The sequence below is a fragment of the Echinops telfairi genome, unplaced genomic scaffold, assembly GCF_000313985.2.
Source record: "Echinops telfairi isolate 266 unplaced genomic scaffold, ASM31398v2 ScPeMD7_2565;HRSCAF=3150, whole genome shotgun sequence".
In the NCBI taxonomy this organism is placed as follows: Eukaryota; Metazoa; Chordata; class Mammalia; order Afrosoricida; family Tenrecidae; genus Echinops; species Echinops telfairi.
In genome coordinates, this window is record NW_022106463.1 from 6,511,278 (window position 1) to 6,526,990 (window position 15,713).

General features: G+C 52.8%; 1 protein-coding gene across 1 annotated transcript in view; it reads right to left on the bottom strand.

Annotated features, from left to right (window-relative positions):
- LOC123522133 (microtubule-associated tumor suppressor candidate 2-like) overlaps positions 1-15,713 on the bottom strand; it is a 49,647-nt gene that overhangs the window by 29,731 nt on the left and 4,203 nt on the right. Inside the window, exon 2 of the mRNA XM_045293989.1 lies at positions 8,322-8,388. Coding sequence (XP_045149924.1) covers positions 8,322-8,388 — 67 coding nt within the window. The remainder of the gene's footprint in view (positions 1-8,321; positions 8,389-15,713) is intronic.

Below are 15,713 nucleotides of genomic sequence, written 5' to 3' on the forward strand. Positions count from 1 at the left end.
CCTCCACTTCACCAAGCACAATGTCCTTCTCCAGGGACGGGTCTCTCCTGACCACGTGTCCAGGGTACGTGAGATGAAGTCTCATCTCGCCATCCTTGCTTCTAAGGAGCATCCTGAGGGTCCCAGAGGGTCGAAATGGACCTCGTGGCATTGGGCTGTTTTTAAGATTAAACATTTTTTCTTTTTATTACGGTCTAAGGCTCAAGCCACCTCAGCAGACCCTAGTGGCTGGATTTCCCTCCGTGGCCGTCAAGGGACCTTCCTGTCTCAGGTGGACAGGCCTGTCTTCTCCTGGAGAGGCTGGTCTGCAAAGGACTTGTGGAAGGACAGGGGGACTTGGTCAGCGGGCTTGGCTGCCCACTGGGGAGCGTTTGACATTGGCATGGATGGTCCCCCTGGTGGAAGATGAGCATTTTGCCGCTGACACCCCGTCCCTCTGCCTCCCAGATGCCCTGGCCGGGATGACAGTGGCCTGCTGTAGATCGTGAACACTCGTGCCAGATAAGGACCAGCGGGCTGGGTGGTGATTCCTGTTGTCACGAGCCAGGCCACATCCCAGCCAGTGCTCCTGTGCCCACAGTGACTGACCGGAGGGCGTCCCCCATGGTTGGGAGCCAGGAGGGGCCGGCGGGTGAAAGGGTATCTGACTCTCAGGGAAGCGTCTGGCTTTTGTCAGTGGCTGGCTAGACTATCACAGGTCTGTTCTTGAAATAGAATGACCCCAGGGAGGGAAAGGGCTACATACCCCACCCACCGCCTGTCTCTTCCTGTTGTTGGCCAAGCAGCTCACGAAACAGAAAGACAAAAGTCTGCCCCACCCAATGCCTTGTCTCTCACTTCAAGCCCCAAATGAACAAAAACAACATCTTAAACTCACTGCCATCCAGTCGATTCTGACTCAGTGACCCTGTTAATCAGGGCAGAACTGTCCCGTGGGTTTCCGAGGCTGTCAATCTTTATAGGAGCAGAAAGCCTCCTTTCTCTGCCGTGGAGAGGCTGGTGGGTTGGAACTGCTGACCTTGCGGTTAGCAGCCCAATGTGTTACCCACGGCTCCTCCCACTTCCGTCAGGCCAGGGGAAACTCTACCTTCTGGAACTTCTGTTCCTGTGCTGTCACGGGGCGTTAGCAGAACCTCCTGGCTGGGAAGGAGGCAGAGTTAAGGCCTGGCGCTCTATTTCTGAAAGCGGCCCATGAAAACCCCCTGGGTTACAACATTCTAACCCACAGCAGATGGGGCTGTGCTGTTGGTTGTCCAGACCCTGGGATTCCCCTGGAAGACTCCCCCGCTGGCCCGCCACCCAGGGGGTCAACATGGCAGTTGGAGGGTGTGAAGGTGATGCCCCTGTGCCCAAGCCTGCCACTCCCTGTGGTCTCTGGCTCCCTGTAATAAATCTTTATAGGAGTAGAAAGCCTTGTCTCTCTCTCATGGAGAGGCTGGTGATTTTGCACTGCCAACCTTGCAGTTAGCACCCATCCCACCAGCTCCAGCCACACACACGACTTCTTTGGTCCTTTTGTGACTGCATCCAGGCTGAGTTCTGGTGGCCCAGGGCTTGAGCGCTCAGCTGCTGACTGCAAACTCGGCGGTTTGAACCCTGCCAGCCACTGCAAAGGAGAAAGAGGTGGCTGTCTGCTCCCGTGAATGTGAGACTCAAGCTGATTCCAATTCACGGAGACCCTGTGCTGCTCCGAAGGGTTTCCAAGACAGTCATCTCGGCCTTGTTGGGTAAGCACTAGAGTTGCAGGGTCGATGGTTCAACCCCTCCCAACCCCTCCAAGAGAGAAAGATCAGGCTGGTTGCTCCCATCAAGATTGACAGCCTCAATTTGAGAGCAGCGGTTCTCCATCTTCCAAATGCCACAACCCTTTAAAATAGTTCCTCAGGTGGTGGTGACCCCCAACCATAAAACTATTGCCCTTGCTACTTCATCACTGTCATTTTGCTACTGTTATGAATCATCATGTAAATATCTGATATGCAGGATGTATTTTCATTGTTCCAAATAGAACATAATTAAACATAATTGAAGCACAGTGATTCATCACAAAACAATATGTAACTATATATTGTGAAATATTTATGTGTTTTCCGATGGTCTTAGGCGACCCCTGTGAAAGGGTTGTTCGACCCCTAAAGGGGTCTCAGCCCACAGGTTGAGAACCGTTGCTGAGGAGGGTTACTCTGTGTCACAACTGCCTCAGTGGTCGCGGGGACCCTCTGTGGAAGCAGATCAACGCATCCTTCTCCCGAGGGGCGGCTGGTGGGTCGGCACGACTGACCTTTCTGTTATCCACCACGCCACTGGGGCCCCTTCCGGCAGGGATGACAGCCAAGGGAGCCCTCGGGGTCAGCCTACTCTGTCCTCAGGGTCGCTGAGCGGGAATGGACTCCAATCGATAGACAGTCTCTGTGGGGAATGGGCGTCCTGCTCATCTTCAGCCGCACTGGCTGGAAAACGGCAATGCTGTTCACAACAAGCGACCCGATGGTTGTGTCTGCCTGGACTCCAATGGGCGCGTGACAATCAAAGTGACACCGGGGATGGACCCCTCTCTTGAACCCCTCCCTGCCTGTGGCTCTCCTGGTGGTGGCTGAGATGATCGGAGTGAGTGACAATCACTCTTTGTGACACTAGCCCAGACCAGAAGAGTCTCAGGCTAACAGGGTCTCCGGAAGTGAAGCGCTGCCTGATCCCGCTGCACCCTGGGGTGGGCTGTGGAGACACCGCCCTGATTCCCCGGGTTCTCCTTGGTGGATACAGATGGAACTGCGGCTTCCTTTCCAGGCCATCTCAGTCCGAAAGCTCGTTCAGCATCGTGCTGTTGTGCTGACTTGGGTCCTCGGGTGCGTTCCGACGCACAGCAAACCCCGCGTATACCACTCGATCCCGCATCAACCTCACAACCGGTGCCACGTGTGAGCCTGCTGTTCCAGCCACTGTCTAAACCCTTCTGCCTCTTCTTGGCTGACCGTACACTTGACCAGGCACGATGTCCTTCTCCAGGGACCAGGCTCTCCCGACAACATGTCCAAAGAATGTGCGATGACGCCTCCCCATCCTCACTTCGACCAGGCACTCTGGCTGTCCGTCTTCCAAGACAGATTCGTTTGTTTTTTCACCATTCATCACCAACACCGTCGTTTAAAGGCCCGCACTCTTTCCCAGGCCTGATTCCGTGTCTAGCTCCCACGTGCCTATGAGGCCACTGAAGAAATCATGTCTTGGGTCGGGTCCACCTTCGTCCTCAAAGGGACCCCTTTGCTCAGGAGCACGTCCCCAAAGTCTGGTGCAGCCATCTGCCCAGCGAAACGCATCGTGTGGGTTCTTGACAGGACCTTCCATGGGTGTTGATTGCGGATGACAGTCAGACGAGATCCTTGACAACCTCAGTCTTTCCTCCGTCTAGCAAGCCGCTATCTGCTGGTGCAGCTGGGAGTGTCCCGTCTTCTCTAGGCTGAGTTGTAATCCACAGTGAGGCTGTGTGGTCCTTGCTCTGATCAGTCAGTACTTCGAGTCCTCTGTGCTTTCAGCAAGCAAAGCTGTGTCATCTGCAGCCTGCAGGCTGTGAAGGAGCTTTCCTCCTATCTTGATCAAGTCTGGCTTCTCATATTATTTGCGCAGCATATAGACTCAGCCAGTAATCTGAAAAGAGACCACCCGGCACACACCATCCCTGATTTGAAACCACGCAGTCTGCTCCTGTTCTGTTTGAGCTACTGCTTCTTGGCCGTGTACGGTTCTGCAGGAGCACCGTGCGGTGTCCTGGAATTCCCTTCTTCTCCATGCTATCCATGGCTCGCTATGATCAGCCTAGTCGAATGCCTTCACGTCGTCAGTAAAACCCAAGTACGCGTCTTTCTGGTTTCCTCTGCTTTCCGTCGGGATCCATCTAGCTGCGGCAACGACAGCCTGTCTTCCGCGTGCTCTTCTGAACTCAGCTTGAATTCCTGGCGGCGCCTTATCGATGTGGCACTGCCACCATTTTTGAATGGTCTTTGGCAAAGGTTATGTGTCTGTGATGATGATGATATTGTTTGGCGATTTCTGCGTCCTGTTGGGTCACCTTCCTTTGGAATGGGCACACATACGGATCTCCTCCTGTTGGCTTCCCAAAATCCTTGGCACAGAGGAAGCTCTGCTGTAGCACTTCGCTGAAACATTCCCATGGGTACTGCGTCCCTTCCCGGAGCCCTGGTTTTCGCCAGTGCCGTCCGTGCAACTTGGAGTTCTTTTCTCAGGACCATCGGTTGTCGATCATCTGCTACCTCTTAAAATGGTTGGATGCTGACCGATTCTTTTTGGCACAATGGCTCCTGTGTATTCCTTCCATCTCCCATTGATGCTCCCTGCATCACTCCATATTTGGTCCATAGAATTCATCAGCTTTGGATATTGAAGCTTAAATCTTTTTCTACAGTTCTTCCAGCGTGCGAGATGTTGAGCGTGTCCTTTCCTTTTGTTTTTCTAGCTCCGGGTCCTTGCACGTTTCCTTGTAACACATTACGTTATCTTCTTGGGCTGCCCTTGGACGCTTTCTGTTCAGCTCCTTCGCCTCATCGTTTATTTTCAGCCACACTGCATTCAAGAGCAAACTTCCGAGTCTCTTTTGACAACCACTGTGACCTTCTCTTTGTTTCATGCCTTTTGCGGTCTCCACGTTGAGTGTTCTTGATGCCCCTCACAGCTCATCTGGTCCACACTCATCAGTATTCGGTGCATCAAGCCTGTGCTCGAAATGCTCTTGAACCGTGGATGCGCTCTACTCCAAGGGTTCTTTCAGCTCTTGTGGACCGATGTTCATGTTCTTACGCTTCAACCTGAACTTGCAGACGAGCAATGGGTGGTCTGCTCCACCATCAGACCCTGCCTTTGTTTTGGCTGCTGACACTGAGCTGCTTCATCATTTCTTCCCACCGATGTCATCCACTGGACTCCTGTGCAGACCCTCTGGGGAGGCCCATGTGTCTAGCTGCTGCTTATGTTGTCGGTAGAAAGGTATCAATCAGGAAGAGATTGTGGGGTGTGTCAAATTCCATCGGGCTATTTCCAGCTTCGTTTGTATCACTGAGACCATATTTTACAATGATGATTTCTTCCTCATTTGAACCATCAGTCATTATCCACGCGTCTTGATCGCATGTTTGATGGGTTCCCTTCATCGTGGGCCTTAGGAATTGATGTGTTAATTTTGAATAACATTCATATTAGCTGACCTTCCTGTAGGTAGGTATATAGAGATTAGCCACTTACAGACAGCACTTCGAGAATTTCTAGATAGCTCTTGAAATGGGGATGAATGGGAAGCCAATCCCTCCTCTAAGACAGAGCTGTTTATTCTCTTGGGAGTCCACAGGTACTTTCAACAGTCTTCTCCAGCACTATCATTCAGATACGGCTTCCTTATTCAGTGTTCAACTTTCACATGCAGATGAGGCCATGGAGAATACCATGGCTTGGGTCAGGCGCGCCTTAGTTCTTAAAGGAACACCCTTGCTTTTCAACACTCTAAAGCGATCTGTACCCTTGGCACAGCAAAGGTCATGCGCCCTGATGTCAATCAAGCCCACAAAATGAGTCAGAAATGGGCCCAACTGCATCACGCTGGGTGGGCCCTGGGCTGTCCACCGAGGATTCAAAAACCAGAGGAAACGTCCAGCCGGGAGGGGCCTCCTTTTGTAGAATTTGCATGTGGTTGCCTGCAATCTACAACACTGATCGTGCACCAGGTTTGGCACCAAGGCCCGTGCCACGTTGATATCTTTCTCTGGGCCATTGTCGCCAGACTCCAATTTAGAACTAATGTCACGAGGACGGACAAGCACGGGGCTGTTGTCCTTCACAGTGGCTGTATCTGGAGTCTGTGTTTCATCTCTAGAGTGAGGCTGGGGAATGTCTGGGCCTTGGGCCATATACGGATTGAGAAATCATCAACAGCAGCTCACATCACCCACCTCAACAAAGAAAAGGAAACCCAGCCTCACATCAGGGGGGAGCTCATTACATATCTGATCCATCTGGCCTGCGAGTGATGTCACAAATATCCAAATGGCCCTTGGGGGGGGGAAGGTTCACACCTCTCATTCTATCAACCCACTGCCATTGAGTTGATTCCAACTCATAGTTGAGTTGACCCTACAGGGCAGGGTAGAACTGCCCCTGTGGGTTTCTGAGACCGTGGCTCTCCACAGGATTAGAAAGCCTTCTCCCACGGAGTGGTTGGTGGTTTTGAACTGGGGGACCTTGAGGTTGGCAGCCCAACGTGTAACCACTATGCCACCGGGGCTTCTCTGCAAACAGCACGCCACCATTGACATATCAGTTGTCTCAGGGCGGCGTCACAGAGTGGTGGCGGCAGCTGGCTCTGAGTTTTGACAAGCTGCTCGTCCCAAGGGTGGCTCCGGGGTAGCCCTTGTCTCCTGAGGGTTCTAATAAGTCAAGGCTGACTTCGTTAAGGTTCCAACCTGCAGCTTTTAGATGCTTCACACTTGCATATCTTTTAGCAGGAAACAAAATTCTCTGAATTCAATTCTTAGAAAAGTGAACTATTTTAGAGGGCCACCAAATACACTTTTCCAGAAACACACACATAAAACCCAAAGAAACTAGAACAGGCTCATGCTGAGAGACTGAAAGGATTTTATAAATACCAAAAAGAAATGTGTGCCTGCCAGCTGGAATACCTCCCCGTCTCAAAAAAAGTATCATGGTTTTGTGGAATCGTAGCTGCTAGTGTATTTGCCATGGTAACCGAGACCCAGCCTCTGGCATGTTGGCTGTTATATTTTCTGAGACAGGGCTGCGTTCCAGTGAGCAGTCACACACACTCCCCCTGTTCTTATAAAATCCTTAAGTCGAGCTACACTCATAGTCGGGTTTCCATCCTGGAAACCAAAGCGACTGGAGGCGGTTGTGCCTACTGTTCAGAAATCTAACCGTGGCTGCTGATGTCATTGGGCCGGGCTGGGGTGTCTGGACCTCGGCATGCCGGGCAGCCTATCTCACAGGGATAGCAGTCTGGTGTCTTGTAGCCAGACTGTCACGTGTCACCGTCTGCCCGAAGACTAAACGTACTAGATGGAAACTTTCTAGTAACGTTCGCCCCTTTACGACAAGAACGCCCAGTGCAGTGCTTAGCGTGCTTGGGCTGCGCCCGTACTTCTGAGCGAATGGACGCATATCCATGGATTCTGATGTGCCGTGTGCCTAGTCCTCGGTCTGATGTCTGTTTTGTCTGCTACCAATATACACAGCTGGCTCTCTTGACTAGTGTTAGCTCCAGCTCAGCTCAGCTCACTGCTCTTAAGTCAATTCTGACTCGTAGCAACAGAAGTGAACCGCTCTAGTGGGCTTCTAAGGCTGCCATCTTTACGGAAGCAGACAGCCTCCTCTTGCTCCCATGTAGCTGCTGGTGAGTCTGAACCGCTAGCCTTGCGCTTAGCAGGACCACGGCTTAACCCACTGCGCCACCTTCTTGTGATGTCATCACTTGATGACCAGGGCCTGGTCAGACTCCTGGGTGCTTCGCATAGGAATCCGTGAGGCCATGACACAGAATTTGGAGAGACAAGAGATTTCTGGCAAGCTTGATTCCCCCCCTCCCCCAAGTTGACCAAATTGGAAATGGCCAAAACAAACAAGCAGACAAAAAAATCTTAGAGGAAAAGAGATGGGGAAAGACTGTCACACTCAAACTCACTGCCACTGAGCCGATGCCGACTCACAGTGACCCTATAGGACAGGGTAGAGCTGCCCCTGAGACTGTAACTCTTTAGGGGACTAGAAAGCAGCGTCTTTTTCCTGAGGAGAGGCTGGCTGATGGTCTTGAACTTCAGACCTTCAGCCCAACGCTTGTGCCCCCAGTTCTCCTCTTTCATACTTTATGTGGGAGGAATTCTGGACTTACGTTCAAGACTGGATTCTACCCAGTACTGGCCGTATGCTCTTAAAGAAACCACCCAGGACATATAAACCCGGATTTCCTCATCGGTGGGCGAACAACACCCATGTCTATTTCAGAGTCATTGGAACGATGAGACAAAACTCGGGGCAGGGAAGAACTTGGCAGGGACTGCTCCCATGGCGGCATACCACCTGACCAATGCTGACCCACCGGTTGGCGGGGATTTGGGTTTATGCATGGTAAGCTTGGATCGCCTCTGCCTTCCTTGGGCTTATGTGGTGGGTCCTGACCCTGGAAACTTTGGGCTTTACACCGTGAGTGGACCCATTCTCCTCCAGGAGCCATGCAGCCTATGCCAGCTGGTCCTGGGCTCAGGCAGTGACCCTTCCTCCTGGCCCTCCCCCAGCGCCTGACTTACCCACTTCATCCCTGATGCTCGCAAGCTCGATGGACAGTTGCTTCTCTTTCACAAGGGCACTTTCGTTCTGAAAGACAAAAGGGACGGGGAGCGAGAGTCCCCTTGGGTTAGGCAGGGCAGGCACTTACACACGTTTAATCACCAGTTCACGTCCACGAAGCAGGTACGTACGTCACTCTCGCCCTTGGAGAGGTGAATCTCTCAGGACAGACACGCATGTGAATCTCTTATACAAGAGACCATGTAGAGTCAGGTCAGACTCAACCCTCAGGAGAGCATTAAATGTTGGCAGTGCAACGTGAGGAACGCCCCTGGCCGGGCCTTTCTGCCTCAGGCCGCCCCCTGCTTGACAGTGACGCCGGACTTGTTCCTAACTGTGCCTCTAAGAAACCATGGGTGCGTCAGAACAGGTGGGTCTGGGTCTCAGGTAGCTGGACTTCCCTGCAGGCAAGGAGCCCTGGAGATGCAGTGGGCTACAGGTTGGGCTGCTGAGCCCCAGGCCGGGGGTTCAAACCCACCAGCTGCTCTACAGGAGAGCGATGGGATTTTCTGTCTCCATAGAGCTCCGGCCTCGGAAACCCACAGGGGCAGCTCTGCTCTGCCCTCTGGGCACCCTGTGGGTCGGGATTGACGTGAAGGCTGTGGGTTTGCATGCAGAACAGGGGCTCAGGGTCTTCTCAAGGACTTAAGACGCAGCGAGGGGAGGCGCTGAATGGTCTGCTGCATGTGGGTGGGTTAACCTTGTTACCCTGAGGGCATGCTGACATCACACGCATGGGTGTGCCCAACCTGGGAGCTTCCTGCAGATGAGAAGCTTGCCGATAACCCCACCACCCCCCTTTCAGTGTCTATACCCTACACATGGGTCCCTGGCCCCGTCCAGGTGCACACTGCCAAAGGTCATTCCTGGCTGGCCCACTTGACCATGTGCTGCGGGCAAACAATGTAACCTGCTTGACCATGTAGACCAGGGGCAAACAATGGTTTTACCAAGTGTACCCCGAAACGCGCGTCCCCTTTTGCTGGTGAGTCCACGGCCACCTGACGCATCACGCCGACCAGAGCAGGACACAGGAAATAGAGCAGGTCTGTCCGCGAGAAGACCCACATCCGGACTTCAGCGACCCTGGTGCTCACCCCGACCTGTATCAGCAGCAGGGGCCCAGAGCGAAACCCACACTTGCGGTATCGATGGTGTGCTCAGTTTGTGCTCAACTGACAACTACCGTATATACTCGAGTATAAGCCGACCTGAATATCAGCCGAGGCACCTCATTTTACCACAAGAACTGCATGAAAAGTGTGCTGAAAAACTCAGCTTATACACAAGTATATACGGTAAGTTGTTTTGGGACCCTGAAAGACTGCCACATACAATTGACAAGGTGTGGAAGGTTTACTCCACTTGTCTCTGGGACTGACGGAACCATCATCAACAGTTCAGTTTATCATAATCTCATGACCTCTGGGAGAAGCCCTGATGGCGAAGTGGTTACGAGTTGGGCTGCTAGCCACAAGGTCGGCAGTTCAAACCTACCAATCTGCTCCCATAAAGACTGACAGCCTTGGAAGCCCACAGTGGCAGGTCCTACAGTGGCAGGTCCTACAGGCTGGCTAAGCGTCAGAAGCAACTTGGTGGCAGTAAGTTTGGGGCTTTGGTATAATAACCAGAAACCACACTGTGTTAAACTTGGTACACTAGAGAAACAAATTCATAGACACTCATATGTGTATATGAAAGAGGTTTACATATAAGAGCAATTGAATATTGAGAAAGCGTCTCAGCTCAGTCCAGGTCAAGTCCGTAAGTCCAATAGTAGCCCGTATGTCTGATACCAATCTATAGGGTCTTCGGACTCATGAAATACATGCAATGATGCCAAATGCAGGAGGATCACAAGCCAGTGGGTGGGAAGTCTTGTGGATCCTGTGGCGTTGTAAGCATCTCAGCACTGGCAGGGGTCTCTAGGTGGTTCTTCTGGCTCGAGAGGTCTGGTTGTGTCAGGGTAGGTCCATGTGGCTTCTCCAGCTCCCAGGGCATAGCAGTCTTGTCAGTAGGGAGTCTCCAAGGGAGTGAGCCAAGAGAGAGAGTCTGTCTCCCACCTAAGGCCATGCCCACACAGAGGCCTCACTGGCTATGATCAGACTGACAGACTAGACTCCGCCCCTTCACTCTTAATCCTCTCAGCTCCCAAATTGACACCAGATGATGTAACTGCTACGCCAACCAAAACCCACTGCCACTGAGGCAATCCTGACTCCCGGCAACCCTAGGAGGCAGAGGAGAACTGCCCCCGGGGGTTTCTGAGACCATTCTATCTTTATGGAAGCACACAGTCTCATCTTTCTCCCTCAGAGCACCTGGTGGGTTTGAACCTCCAACATACAGTGAGCCCTCGCCACTTCGCGCTTCAACTTCCGCGGCTTCACTCTATCGCGGTTTTTGCATAACAGCGCATGCTCTGTCATTACTGCCACTGATTGGCTCATACTGTACACGCTTGATGCCATAAATAATATAATAAATAATAAATGATAATTGTAACGTCCAAAATGTTTTACTGTATTTCCCCTTTTTCGTTTAATAAATTGGGTAATACGAGTGTAATGGTGACTAAAGGGTGCTTTTTCATGCCCTCTATGCTCTAACTACGAAAATATTTGATTTACAAATAAGGAATCCTACTTCGCGGAATTTCATTTATCACGGTAGGGTCTAGAACTGATTAACCGCGATAAACGAGGGTTCACTGTATTACCATTACTAGCTCAGTGCCTAATCCACAGCTCCACCAGGGCTCCTCAGCAACAAGGAAAGGTGTTGTCTTGAGTCTCAAGCCAGAGACGCCAGCACACGGGCCTCAAAGTCTCTGTCGCCTGTAGGATGTCTTCCCGCGGCAATCTGGCCTCAAAAGGACATTTTAACAGAATTATAGATATCACCGGGGCCTCGCGACATTTAAAACTTAGGTTTTTTTTGTGTTTTTTTTAATGAACCACCACTGACACAGATGTTTCTGGAGGAACCTGTGTCCAGTGTGGACATGCCGCTGGCCTCGCTGGCCTCTCTTCCTGCCTGATGCATGGTGGTCAGCTTGGCAACGTTCTCTAAGTAGGCCTGGTAGCTCTGTGGTTAAGTGCGGGGCTGCTAACGGCAAGGTTGATGGTTCAAACCCACCGGCCTCTCTGAGGGGGAAAGACAAGGCTGCCTGCTCCTGTACGGCGACAACCTTGGGGACCCGAGGGACAGGGCGGCTCCGCTCTGCCCTGCAGGGTCCCTGAGAGTTGGGGTTGACACAGCACCCCACAGCACACTCACTACAAGAGCCTCCACGTCCAGAGAGAAGCCAGGCGGCTTGCTGACAGGTGACAACCGCCTTCCCTGGTTGCTTGCTTCTGAAGTGACCTCCGCTCTCCTAATGGACAAGGCCTCCTGGGTGCCAGGCAAGTCACTGTTGCTCCCTCACGAGCCACACCAGAAGGCGGCCATTCCACACTGCCGTCAATGAACCAAGACACTGCAGGGCCAAGGCTGGAAGAAGTAAGTGTCCATCTGCCTCTCCCCAGTCCTCAGCCCGATGACCCTCCATCCATCATGGTCCTTCTGGCCTTGTGTTCTGGGGAACATCCAGGAGTTCAGCCTTCTGGGGACTCTTCTAGAAAGCGGCCTTGGAACCGGTTTGCAACAGTTCAATTATGGCAGACAGAAGCCAGGGCAGGGGATGTGTCGCCTGGCAAATCAATCTCGTGTTAAGTCAGAGTTTGACCGAGTGGGAAATGGGAGAGCAGGTGGTGCTGCAGGGTAGGTGTTGGGAAGCTAAGTAGACACAAGGTTAGTGGCTCAATCCCACCGGCCACCCCTTGAGAGAAAGAGGAGGCTGTCTGCTTCTGTAAAAACTTACAGCCTTGGAAACCTAAGTGAGCTTAGAGCCAGTCGATGGCATGGGTTTGTTTTGTTTTGCTGTTTACGGGTTAGGAGATAGGCAGTGCTGATTGGCTCAGTCATGGCTACTTTACGTGTGACCAGCTGCCACCTGTGATCCGGGTGGTTTCTTTCAAAACAAAGTTGACACTCACTGCCATCGAGTAGATTCAACTCATCATGGTGATGCTGCAGGGCAGGGTGTAACTGCCCCTGTGGCATTCCCAGACTGCCAATCTGTACAGGACAGACAGCCTCATCTTTCTCCCTTGGAGCATCTGGTGGGTTTGAACCACTGAACTCGCAAGTAGCAGCTCGATGTGTAACTCACTGTGCCACCAGGACTCCTACTCAGGTCCAAAATCTGGTGCTCAGGAGATAAGGTTGCTTCCCAGCACACGAGCTGCCCTGTCTCCTTGGCCAGGATCCTTCCTCCCGGAGACCTTTGAGGACACCATTCCTCAGGCAGGCCCCGGTGGTGCAGGGATGGATGGAACGCAGAACCTCCCTGATGGCCCACAGTGAGACCAGCATACCCTAAGCCGGGGGTGGAGTGGAACATTCCTAATCCGTGCCAAGCACATGGGCGCCTGCTGTCACTCCAGACAACTGAAAATAGAAGTCCGTCCTAACCTTCCCAATACTGCTAGTGACACAGTCCAGAGACCGCACAGCCGCAGGGCCGGCCTTCCCAGCGACTGCGCTGCCACCGCCGAGTTGCTGTTTGTGTTGGGCTGCCCCACTGCCCAGTCGCCAGTACGTGTTGGGCTGCGATCTGCGTGGTTGGCAGTTCAAAAGCACCAGAAGCTCTGCTGGAGAAAGACTGGACTTTCTACTCCTGTGAACAGAGAGTCTTGGAAACCCCAGGGCGTCACTGAGCCAGCACTGAGTCAATGGCAGTGAGCTGGTGCCCCACTGCAGGCTGAACACTTGGGAGCATTCACCCAGGGCCCATGCGGCAGGCAGCTGTTCTTCTTGGCCACCTCCTGGCCAAGCCAGCTCCCCTTGGCTCTCAGAGCCGAGCCCTGTCCTCCTTCCATGTCCACGTGGCCCTCGCAGATGAATCCCAAGATGGGCAATTCCATGTGCAGCCTTCTCCCCACTTCCACGTCTGGCCCCTAGCACGTGGTCAGCTACAGGGCAGCTCCTGCCTCTCCGTTCTGTGGTTGGCAGCTCGAGTTTGCGCAGGCTCTGTGCGGAAGGAAGGCCTGGTGAGTGACTCCCGGAAGGCTGGCATTGAAGACCGCCGGAAGCACAGTTCTGACACTCTCGGGGCTGCAGGGAGGGGTCGGAATCAACTCCACGGCCCTTGGTTTGGTGACCCAAGGTTAGTGGCTCGACACATTGGCTGTTTGCACAACCTCCAGGCTCTGAGGAGGAGCCCTGGTGACGTAGTGGTTACTCGCTGTGCTGCTAACGGCAAGATCAGCAGTTCAAAGCCACCACTTACTTTGCGGAAGAAAGATGAGGCTACTCTCATCATGGGTTACAGTCCCGGAAACCCACAGGGGCTGCTCTGCTCTGTCCTATAGGCCGGTGCGTTCAGATTCGGCTCTGTGACTTGAATTCAACAGGCCTGAATCTTGTCTTTGTTGGACGGGAACATGGGCAGCAGACGCCTTACATGGGTCTTTAGGCTTCTCGTATGCACGGAGTAGCATTAACCATAAAAAGCCTGGCAGAGACCGACTGTCCGCACAGAGAGCAGCTCCCAGCCGCCCTGGAGGACGGAGCAGAGCCGCCCCAGAGGGTTTCCGGTTGTGCATCTGTACGGAAGCAGGCGGCCTCATCTTTCTCCTGTGGAGCAGGCTGGTGGGTTCAACCCGCCCACTGTCTGCTCGGCAGCCGAGTGCTCAACCTCCACACCACCAGGGCTTCTGAGAGGCTGCTCTACAGCAATGCCACTTTGTCTTATCTTGCTGGAAGAAGGGAGCCTTGGTGGTGTTGTGGTTATGAGGTCAGCAGTTTGAAACCGCCAGCCGCACCTCGGGAGAAAGAAGAGGCTTTCTATACCGGTAAAGTGCTACCGTCTCGGAAACCCACAGGGCCAGCATCAACTTGATGGCAGTGGGTTTGGTTTTGGATAGAGGGTTCCAATACAGACCTTTCCGTTCACAGCCAAGGGCTTAACCACCGCACCACCAGGACGCCTGAAAAAAGACTCTCCAACCCAAACCAAACTCACGGCCATCGAGTTGATTCTGACTCACAGCAACCCCACAGGAAAGAAACAACCGCCACTGTGGGTTTCCAAGGCTGTAACTCTACGGGAATAGAAGACGTCATCTTCCTCTTAAGGGGTAGCTGGTGGAGTTGAACTGCTGACCTTGCAGTTAGCAGCCCCATGGATAACCCACCATGACGCTCTCCTAATTTAAATCTCACAGCTGCGGGTGGGTGGGGAGGCACATTGTTTAGCAGCTAGGTCAGAAGTCATCTGATACCAGCGGATCTCAGTAAAAGGGGGAAACCCCCCAAGCCCCTAAACAGACACATCCATTGAGTCACTAATGACTTATAGTGACCCTATTCAGAGCTTCCAAAATATGCTCTTTGCAGAAGCAGACAGCCTCATCTTTCTCCCTCAGAGCAGCTGGTGTGTTTGAACTACCAACCGTTCAGCTAGCAGCCTAAAGGTACTTAAATCATGGGCCGCCAAGGCTCCATACTTCGGTCGGCGGGAGGGGGTCAGGGTTCAATCAAAGCCTGAAGCCAGTGGTTGACTGTCGGTTCCTCTCCCTCCTCGCCATCATAAGCCTCACATCATCACCAGCTTACCTGGACTCTTGTGTTTCCCCCCTGAAATCTACCAGACCCCACTAAAAGCATATAGGGTGAAGGCCCAGGATAATCATGCTGTTTGGATTTTCAAAGTGAGCCCGCTGCAAGGGGACATGCCAGCAACAGGACACCCTCAGATTGTGTAAAAATGGGTGAAAAGCAAAGATCCCCCCCCACACACACACACACATACACACAGAATGTTCTTCATTTGTCCGTCTGGTTGGGCTGCTACCTGCAAGGTGGAGGCTCGAAAAAACACCAGCCACTCCTTGGGAGAAAGGTGAGGCTCTCTCCTCCCCTAAAGAGTTACCGTGACTCCCCAGAAACCTGCAGGGGTCAGAATTGACTAGGTCGCGGTAAGACCTATGTAGCTACCCTGGTGGCGCAGTGGGCTAAGTGTCAGTTGCGGTGAGCAGTTCAAAGCCACCAGTAGCACAGCGGAAGAAAGATGAATCTCTTACTCCCGTAAAGAGTTCCAGTCTGGGAAACCCACAGGGAAAGTTCTACCCTGCCCCATGAGTCAGCATCCACTGGAATTGGCAAGGAGAGAGAGAATAACAGGCAGAGCCACATGGAAAAGAAGCTGAGGTTGGCACTTGGAGGTGCCAGCTTCCAGCCCCTGCCTCTGCACAGGCTCAGGGAGAGGGGGTGTTAAGGAAACATCTGGTCACCCCAAGAGACGGGTT